Consider the following 9,563-nt stretch of genomic DNA (forward strand, 5'->3'; position numbering starts at 1 on the left):
CCCTTGAAAATATGAAAAGAATAGTTCAAAACAGAGTGAAAGTGTTGATCTTTTCGTTGACGTTAAGTCATCTACCATCTACAACATGAAGAAGGATAAGAATAACAATTATTATTAATAATAATAAAAGATGAATTTGGGAATGAGTGATGGAGTAAATCTATTCCAGACTTCAAGGACGGAGATGTCCTCAAACACAAGCAATCTATCAAAGGAATAATAATGATGGAATAATTAGGAATCTCTGGAAAGAAATATACTATGAATTCAATTTATACCTTAAATCCCAAACTTTTACCCAAAAAAAAGGATGAGAAAATCATTACGGCAACACTTTTCGAAAATCACGGAAGAAGTAAGCTATTATTAGGTACTTATCTAAATTATCGCATGGAGCTTTTGATTGTACATACATTGTACATTTTACCAATCTCAATGTTACCACTTACGTATGAGTGACTAAGTTGTATAAACATGTATAACATCAAGAAAACTGTATTCATTTGTCAGTATTTAAAAAAAATAAAGACCGGGAGATTTTATTCAATAGGACTATTTATAAGTTATATCATTAATTATAATATCAATAGATATATACTCCACAGTATGCATACACGTATTAAATCATTTCTTTTGAGATGGAAATTAAGTGGGGATAAAGTTTTCGAGATTGATCTTGGTCTTTTTATCAAGATGTTGTTCTCTATGTCTCGAATTAGTCTCAATCACTAAAATTCCACAGCACTAGGAAATGATCTTGAAAAAATAGCAATTAATTTGCTTCAACTCAAATGTTTAATAGTTTAAATGGAGCTATACATACTTAAATATGTATAGCTCCATATTTCAGGTTTTAGTCAGATATTATGTAATTATTATTTAAATTAACTTGTAATATTGACAGATTATATATCCTTGACGATAAGCAATTTTTATTTATGAATGCAGTTGTTTTGTGAATTGTTTCAGACTCTGCGTAGCGTTATTAACAGTGGAGGGGCATTACTCTAATTTAAAAATATATTTATTTTTCCCGCTCCTATATGGTCATTGTAAATTCTCAAAAAGAAGGGTAGCCATGGACCCCTGGTCCCTCCCATTGCACGGTAGGAACTATATATGGTTTTCAAAATTAGTCTTCATTTGGAATCAATTTTTGAAGGCAAGGGTATCGCTCCGGTCTCAATTTCTTAAATTTCTGGTCAAGATCAAAGCAACTAGATTAAAGCTAGTTTTTTCTTTAAAAAAAACCAAAAATAAAAAATCTGTGTTTTTCTTGGTATCAATCCCTCAAAAACTTGGTCTCATATAAAATAGTCCAGTTCGATAATCCGACCTATTATCCAAGGGAGGGGGGTATTCCAAATTCTAGGAGGAGCCAGAATCATGACACGATTTTTCTTTATGCTTTTGAATAGCTTAAGAAAACATTTTTATTTAGTTATTCCTACAATATTATTTTTCTTAAAAATCATACATAATAATTTATTATTCAATTTATTTAACATTTATGTTATTATTACATAAATGCAATAGTCACAGGTAGGGCTGGTTTTAGCATGAGCGGTGCCTGGGGCAAAGAAAAATCTTCGGTGTCTTTTTCTGTCTTTCCTTTTTTTTAATTTGATTTTTAAAAATGTTTTCACTTTTTTTAGAAAATAAATGCTGAGGGTTTTTTTAAATTAACTTTTAAAAAAATTCTACTCACATTTTTAATTCTTTTAATAATATTTATTGAATGGCCTTTTCTTTAAGAAAAGGCAAAGTCTTCTTATGGCCTTTATTAATACATTATCAGTCTATATTGCATTTAATAACGTTTTTATTATCTTTTTTTTCGATTCTTTTGGTCCATTTATAAAAAAATTCTTAGGATGTATATTTAATGTAGTGTATTTAAGTTTCGAGATCCGATGGACCCCCTTCTTTTTATATTTTATCGTTATTATTTAATAAATGAGTATGAGTATGTTTTAAAATTATAACTATGTACTGCCCATGTAACTTTTATTATAAATACTCTGACCTAAGTGTCAATGTCAGGGTAGTGTGACATCTTTATTCTTTTATGGTATACGGATATTTAAAATATATATCTCTCTCTTTTATTCTCTCATTCGTTCTGGATCCCTTTTAATTGTTTGTGTCTACTTCACGTCGTCAGATACAGCGTTTTAATTTTTTATAAAATTTTAGCCAGAGTGGGCCCCCAGTCAAGAGCATAGCCTGGGACAAGTATCCCCGTCCCCTAAAAGTGGCCCTGGTGACACAATTGTTAAGCTCAATAACATAGAATTCTGCAGTTTTGATATTTAATACAGTTTTGTTTCTATTTATATTTCAGTTGGAAGAGGGCAGAAGCATCGATCGTAATAAGGTTTCTAGTATCACGCCGTAGTTAACACACTGTCTTGACCACAACACTAATATCTTTTGATACAGTGGTTTACCTAGTAAGCCTATTCCATGATTAAAGTGTCATTTGAAAGAGTTTAGTTGATGTATCAAGCAATTAAATGTGCATACTGATTCACATGCTGGATGTCTATATATGTAGATAGCATGTACTTACTTACATAACTAGGCAACCAATAACCAATTTCCCATAGCTTACACATTATCTATAATATACTTGAGAAATTTAAAATTTTCTTTTCATTCATGGAACAAAACATAATAAAATTAATATCTATTCCAACTATAATAATTAAATGACAGTTTTGAAGGAAAGATTATGAGGTTTTTATAGCTATCATAATTCCTACTTATAGATGCATATAAACCCTATAACTAAACGAGTAAGTACCGAGGTATGTGTGTATGCAGATCTCATGGAGTTAACAGAACTAGTGCCTATTCTTCTTATTAATGCTTCCAAATCTTAAAGAAAATATTCGTATACCTAACTAATAACTATAATGCAATTCCAATCATGTTACTCCCATTAAATAATTATTATTCCTTTAAATTTCTTTTTCAGTCCATTATTTTATAATAAGAGATAAATGTATTTTTATGAATTCCATTTTACAATAGCTGAACGAATCCTTCTTATTGAAAATATTAGGTTGTAAAGTTAGAAATTTTAAATTTTTTATGAGTATTAACCCACTTCCCACACAAAAAGTTGTAAACTCATGTCTACATATAATTATTGTGGTTTTGATGATATTATAACACTAATAAATATGATTATATTGCTTCTTTGAATAATAATAATAATTGCAATGACATTTAAAAAAATTAAAATATGGCCGGATATGAAATGTTTGGACATTTCATATCTTTAAAAAGAGACATAAAGTCCCATTTGTTTAGAAATTTCCCTGGACATGGAAATATCAAAAGTCTATGCACATCAATTAATTAGGGCAAACAGATCTTACATGTGCAGGAAATAGGATTATTAACGGATAAATGCGAGAGAAAATTGTAGTTAATTCAAAGTTTCCGTCAAAGGACACGCGCACCATGCATCATCGGTCAGGAATAAAAGTGGATAAGTAACGTAGATATGATATGTAGAAGAACCGTATAGAATAAGAACGGGCGCCCAAAGAACCTTTGGATTTAGAGCGTCGAGAGCGAATTTTCATAAGTGAAATTTGAGTATTTAAAACAATGGAAGCAGAATTGAAAATCGTCAGTGACTTCAAAGAAGTGTTGAGATAAGCTTAGAAGTTTTATTTAGTAATATATAGACTTAAAATAAATATATCAGTAATTAATTGCAAAAACATGGCTCAAAAAGCTACTCTTCTACTTGTAAGACAATTTTCTATAGTTAAAGCATAGATATATATAGATTTTTCCTCCAGATTATAGTTCTCATCGGATCATTAAAAGTTTGTTCAGCACGATTTGCAAGACAAAATTTACCTATTAATATCGATGTTGATGAAGATATACCCAACGATGCAAAATCTCTACCCAAAGAGCTTCTAGCCAAGTTGGAAAAGGGTGAAATCGTAGACACGATCGTTGTGAGAGATGATAATAGTGAACAAGTGATCAATCTACGAATTGACGAGGAAGCAGAGAGTGCGGATCCCATTCCCCTTAATCCTGAAGAGGAACAAAAGATCATTAAAGAATTAATAAAGGAGTTACCTAGAAGCCTTTCTGACAACACTTTGACGGATATTCCTGCAGAAACAACTGGGAACTTGGAGTTTTTAACAATTCATGATAGATCAAAGAGTAATAGAAAAATTGAGGATATTGATGGAAAAATATTTTTAACTAGAGATGCTCTCCCAGGAAAGGAAACAGACGATGGCGTTAGATGTATACCCAAAGTCATGCAGGTATTTTTAAATGATGAAAGCTCATTTTTTCAAATTTTATTACTTTTTTTAAAAATCCAAGATTGAACAGACCATATATGAACGTGGAATGAAATGTCATCACAGCTATCAGAAGAAATGCCATATGACCTATATCACAGATTATGCCTCAACAACTCAAAAAAAGTGTGAAACCACTTTCAAGAAAAATTGTCATATCACCTTTAAACCCACGGTAAGATAATTTTTCCTGTAGAAGTATAATTCATTCCAATTTTCGCATAATGTTTATACTTTCAGCCTTTTACGGAGAAAGTAGATATTTGCCATACCCCTATTGTGCGTGAATGCGGAAACGAGACCCAAGGGCCCGATATTTGTACCACTCAGTATGAAGATAACTGCGAAACAAAGTACAAGACCTACGAGCTCGAACAGGATGAACCAAAATGTGAAATGGTGGAGGAAACAAGATGCAAAAACGTTACAGGTATTTATATAGTCAATTTCTTTCACGTAAAACATATTCTATTCTCCAATCTAATACCCATCTAGTTGAATTGTTCCATATCGAGCAAGAAGAAGGTGCTGAGGGCCCCAGTCCCTTTGCTGTAAGAGAGAAATGTGAACAATGGCCTGTTCAAAAATGCGAATTGGACACGACAACAGTCAAAAAAAGTTCATCCAGAGACATCTTGTCGCAAGATTCCCAGAGAAGTTTGCGTTCCAAATAATTGTAGAGCAATCAAAGGAGACGAAATTTGTCATGAGGAATCAAGAACCCAGGTGCAAAATGTTCCAGAGGAAGAATGTGATCTCCAACCGGAGGAGAATTGCCGCATGGAATCCGCTCTTGTTCCAAGGTAAAACAGTAATCTAATATATTTGTGGATGTGTCTTTCTAAATCATTAAATCCCTTCCATAGGTTAGTACCCAAGAGTAATTGCTTAAAAGTACCCAAAGAGGTTTGCGTCAATACAAAAAAGAATCCCAAACGCATTAAGAAACCTATTATCAAGGAATGGTGCTACAGACCAGACGATTTAAGGAAGAGTGTTGATAACTTGTAAAGGCCTCTTATTTGGTCGGATTGACTAGGATTATTTTTTTATTTACAAATTTGTATATAGGTAGAAAAGACTTTTTAAATTCAAAATTTACAACAATTCTAGTTTTCAAATACCCCCTCTGTTATATATACCCTCATTTCTTATTGTTAGTTATATTTATTCATATAAGCACAATTATAGTGTTTTATTAATTTTCAAAATACATTATAGTTATATAATAAATGAATTTAAACAAATATTTGCGTGACAACATTATTCAATTATTATATAGGACAGAAAATTAATTTCTGTGTTTTAAAACTTTATCACAAAAGGATAAATCATTACTAGTAAAAAAGCAGTATAGCATAAATATATTCATACATTAATATACAAGGTGAAAAACAAAATTCAATGACTAATTGCAGAAAGGTTTTAGTTTGAGACGGTCCACTGAAAAATAAATTAAAATGTCTTCTAATCGAACACCAAAAATGTATAATAAAAATACCTTTAGTCCGCCTTCTCCAGATGTATTTTGTGCAGTATTCTCTCGCTTCTCCTTTTCCATCAATTTCCTTTTATAGCTTTCAGGATCCTTAAGCCCCCTTGATTCTTCCTGTTTTATCCTCCTCTCAGCGGCTTCGGCTTGTCTTTGCCGCATTTCATCCTTTAATTTGATGAAAAGTTATTAAATTCAAACAAACTCTACTTCAAAATATTTTAAATTGCAATAATCAAACGAAGGAAAATTGATTTGTATACGAATGTATGTATTTGTTTCAATAAAATATAAGGACAAAACAATCATTTCAAAGACTTATACGTAAATTATCATTTAAATAATCTAAGACGCTAGCAGTGGATCCTAGAGCATTAAATATTTTCCTCTCATTCCTCGAAAGGGATCGTTCTAGCATATAACTCAAGTGATGATGAAAAGTTTGAAAAGGAGTTCCAACCTCGAGAGAAATCTTGAGCCAATCCAAAATACACTTTGCAGGAGTGATATCAAAACCAGCATACATGGCTGGATTTTCTAATAATCCACGAGCAGCCATGACTCCATCCACTCCAGTTACTTCCCTAACACGATATGCATCATCTAGGGATTTGATATCACCATTCGCTACGACAGGGATGGACAAAGCATCCTTTATCATTTTAACTCCTTCTAAATCAACTGGGTCCGAGTGTTGATCCTTTGTGCGACCATGTACAGTGATGAAATCAACACCAGAGTTTTCAACCGCTTTAAAAGTTTAAAAATATTGATTGTATGATCGTGGCGCTTAATCACAGGGATGCTTATACATGAATACTTATCGGTACATAATTAAAAGCGTTAATTTGAACATAGGAAGAAAATGATGAGAATGAAAGAAACATCGAAAGAAAGGAAAAAAAGAAAAAGATCCCACAGTAATTAAGCCAAATAGACCTTTGCAAAGATCAATGGTTCGTCTTTTGTCCCTATGAAGTCTGATTTTGACACTGACAGAGAAATCTGGGTAAGGGATAACACTTTTCGTGGATTTGACAACATCACAGATAAATTCTGGTTTCTGAAGAAGTGATGCACCGATACCTTCTTTAGAGCCCACGACTGAGGACATCCACAGTTGAGATCCACTCCTTCCGCATAGGGAGCCACGAGGACTGAGGCGTCCACAAAGTCTTGGACCTTATTTGCTGCAAATTGGACAACAAGAGGATGATCCTCTTTAGGATCAGAGGTGAATTCGTTATCTCTCGCCTCAGAGGAGGATACAAAAGAATCAGCGAGAATCATGGGACTAAATGCAACATCTGCGCCATGGCTAAGAATCAATCTTCGAAACGGAAGTTTGGAGTAGCGAACCATGGGAGCACCCATTTTGGTTAGTTCTCCTTCTCTGAAAAAACTCATAATGTAATATTGAAACTCACTGGACTCGGTCCATCCTCATCAGGTCTGGAAGTAGCTTCAAAGCAATTTCCCATCCTTTTTGAGAACTATTTGTTTTGAATACCTCAAAGAGGGCGCCACTTCAAGTTTAGAGATTCTATATTCTCCTAGGCCCAGCACACACCTACTTCTAAGTCATTACATATTATTACATGTTTTTCTCTTTTAGAGATTCACATCCCCTTATCCCTACATTCTCGTCCTCCGAGCCATTGCATTTATCTATAATAAGTAATAACCCATTCATCATTTATTTCCATTTCAATATATCAGAAATATATTCAAAAGCCAGTGTGTTTTTAAAATTAAATACAAAACCAATAGAATGTGACGTCATTTGAATACATATATTTCTAATGAGCTGTCAAGTAATCTTTAATTAAGAGCATTTATTTGGGTCATTTTCAAATTCAACCCATAATATAGTAAATGTACATATTCAAGGGAATAACGGATATTCCTTATCTAAATTATATATCTCTAAATTATCAATTAATTTCTGCTCCTCCTTTAAGAATGTAGTGTCAGTGTATCCGAAGAGGTTGCGTGCCTCTCAAATACTACAAATATTGACTCAAATCACTCAACCTTTTCCTTCCCTCTCTCTTTCTCCTTCTTTTCCGTTTCCGACCGCTTACGGTACAAGATCACCAAGTAAATATTTTCCCCAAAAATCCGTGAATATCTCCTTTATCTTGGTATTTACTCTCTTTTTTTCAGGCGTCATGAAGGTAATCAACACGCATCAAATCGTCACAGTCCCAGAGGGAGTGACATGTAGCGTAAAATCCCGCACTATCACCGTTACTGGAGTTCGTGGAAAACTCGTTAAATCATTCAAGCACTTGGCTGTGGATATCTTCATGCCCAATAAGAAGACTCTTCGCGTTGAGAAATGGTTTGGTAAGAGGAAGGAACTCGCTGCAGTCCGAACCGTGTGCTCTCACATCTCCAACATGTTCAAGGGAGTGACATACGTAATAGATCTCTACTTGATTAAATGAAATAGTTGAAGCAGCTTTGTTCTTTCTCTTTTCAGGGATACAAATATAAGATGAGAGCTGTATACGCTCATTTCCCAATCAATTGTTCCATCACCGAAACTGGTACATTAGTTGAAGTTCGTAACTTTTTGGGTGAAAAATACATCCGGAAGGTTCGCATGGCTGAAGGTGTCAAATGTGAAAACTCCAAAGAACAAAAAGATGAATTGATCCTTACTGGCAACTCCATTGAAGCTGTCTCTCAGTCAGCCGCTTTGATCCAACAATCTACAACTGTTAAAAATAAGGACATCAGAAAGTTCTTGGACGGGTTGTACGTCTCTGAGAAAACAACGGTTGTTGCCATGGAGGAATAAGGGTTTAAACGTAAATTTCTATCAACGTCCTAATAACATCTACTTTATAATTTAAAAACTATGGTAAATAAATACCATGAATGTATTTGAAAACCGTGCAGTACTTTTTTCTCCTTCATTGCTTAAGTATGATTAGGCTGAGATAGATTATGTGTACTATTAATGATACATGTGCTTTTTGAACTGTGTTCCTTATTTCCTCATAAGAAATGTGTTCATTAATGTGATAAAATACTTTCACTCTATCCAAGAGTGGAAATGGATCATAATATTTTTATCTGACTTAAATTTTAATATAGGAAATACGTTCATATCAATCATACTCTCCTAGGGTAATCAAATTGCCATGTTACTTGAATAGGAGGATGGTACATGATAGAAAGTATAGCATCTCAATTCTGCCACTCTAGCCAAAGATATTCACTTAATATTGTCTGTTGCTACTTTAAGTTTAAAACTGGACATTTTTATCATAAAATGAATCCGGTATTATAGGCCATTGTATTTTGATTAAGGATAATTGTAGGACTTATTTATTAAAATTACAGTTGCATGATATTGTTGAGAGAGTAAATATCCCAAGATTCTTAACTAAACGTCAAATCCTTCAAGTATGTCTTGATATTGGGTAAACAGGGCATGGCATAACTTTTACTATTGTGCTTGTCCAACTACATAATAGACAATTATATATAAGGTCTAAAATTGAAGACTTGTTAGAAGAACAACAATGAATAAAATAATATATATTTACTCTACTTCATTTCTTTATATTACTATACAGATGACTGTTAAACAATTGAAACTCTTGGCGTTGCGTTTAATTACTTTACGAGATGATTGAAATTAGACATTCCAAATTTTTACAAAATATATTTTCATCTTTTTGTTCTGAAAGTCAAACTAATTGAACGTACAC

General features: G+C 33.0%; 4 protein-coding genes across 4 annotated transcripts; 2 read left to right on the plus strand and 2 right to left on the minus strand.

Moving 5' to 3' along the window:
• Window positions 1-3,622: 3,622 nt before the first annotated feature.
• Window positions 3,623-5,593, plus strand: LOC121119325 (uncharacterized). The gene is made up of 6 exons (XM_040713961.2): window positions 3,623-3,765; window positions 3,819-4,307; window positions 4,369-4,521; window positions 4,587-4,776; window positions 4,842-5,149; window positions 5,213-5,593. The coding sequence occupies exons 1-5, from the start codon at window positions 3,739-3,741 to the stop codon at window positions 5,018-5,020; spliced, it is 1,038 nt and encodes a 345-aa protein (XP_040569895.1). The 5' UTR covers window positions 3,623-3,738; the 3' UTR covers window positions 5,021-5,149; window positions 5,213-5,593.
• Window positions 5,527-7,423, minus strand: Svip (small VCP interacting protein). The gene is made up of 3 exons (XM_040713963.2): window positions 7,266-7,423; window positions 5,848-6,006; window positions 5,527-5,789 (listed from the first exon to the last, which is right to left on the minus strand). The coding sequence occupies exons 1-3, from the start codon at window positions 7,317-7,319 to the stop codon at window positions 5,772-5,774; spliced, it is 231 nt and encodes a 76-aa protein (XP_040569897.1). The 5' UTR covers window positions 7,320-7,423; the 3' UTR covers window positions 5,527-5,771.
• On the minus strand, window positions 6,089-7,259 carry Dus4 (Dihydrouridine synthase 4). The gene is given in 3 exon segments (XM_040713962.1): window positions 6,089-6,588; window positions 6,778-6,933; window positions 6,936-7,259. Coding segments are annotated over 3 exon segments (906 nt in total). The 5' UTR covers window positions 7,246-7,259; the 3' UTR covers window positions 6,089-6,148.
• Window positions 7,424-7,781: 358 nt separating the features above from the next.
• Window positions 7,782-8,737, plus strand: RpL9 (ribosomal protein L9). The gene is made up of 3 exons (XM_040713964.2): window positions 7,782-7,938; window positions 8,005-8,261; window positions 8,324-8,737. The coding sequence occupies exons 2-3, from the start codon at window positions 8,010-8,012 to the stop codon at window positions 8,642-8,644; spliced, it is 573 nt and encodes a 190-aa protein (XP_040569898.1). The 5' UTR covers window positions 7,782-7,938; window positions 8,005-8,009; the 3' UTR covers window positions 8,645-8,737.
• The last annotated feature ends 826 nt before the right edge of the window (window positions 8,738-9,563 follow it).

This window comes from Lepeophtheirus salmonis, chromosome 6 (assembly GCF_016086655.4).
Source record: "Lepeophtheirus salmonis chromosome 6, UVic_Lsal_1.4, whole genome shotgun sequence".
Lineage (NCBI taxonomy): Eukaryota > Metazoa > Arthropoda > Copepoda > Siphonostomatoida > Caligidae > Lepeophtheirus > Lepeophtheirus salmonis.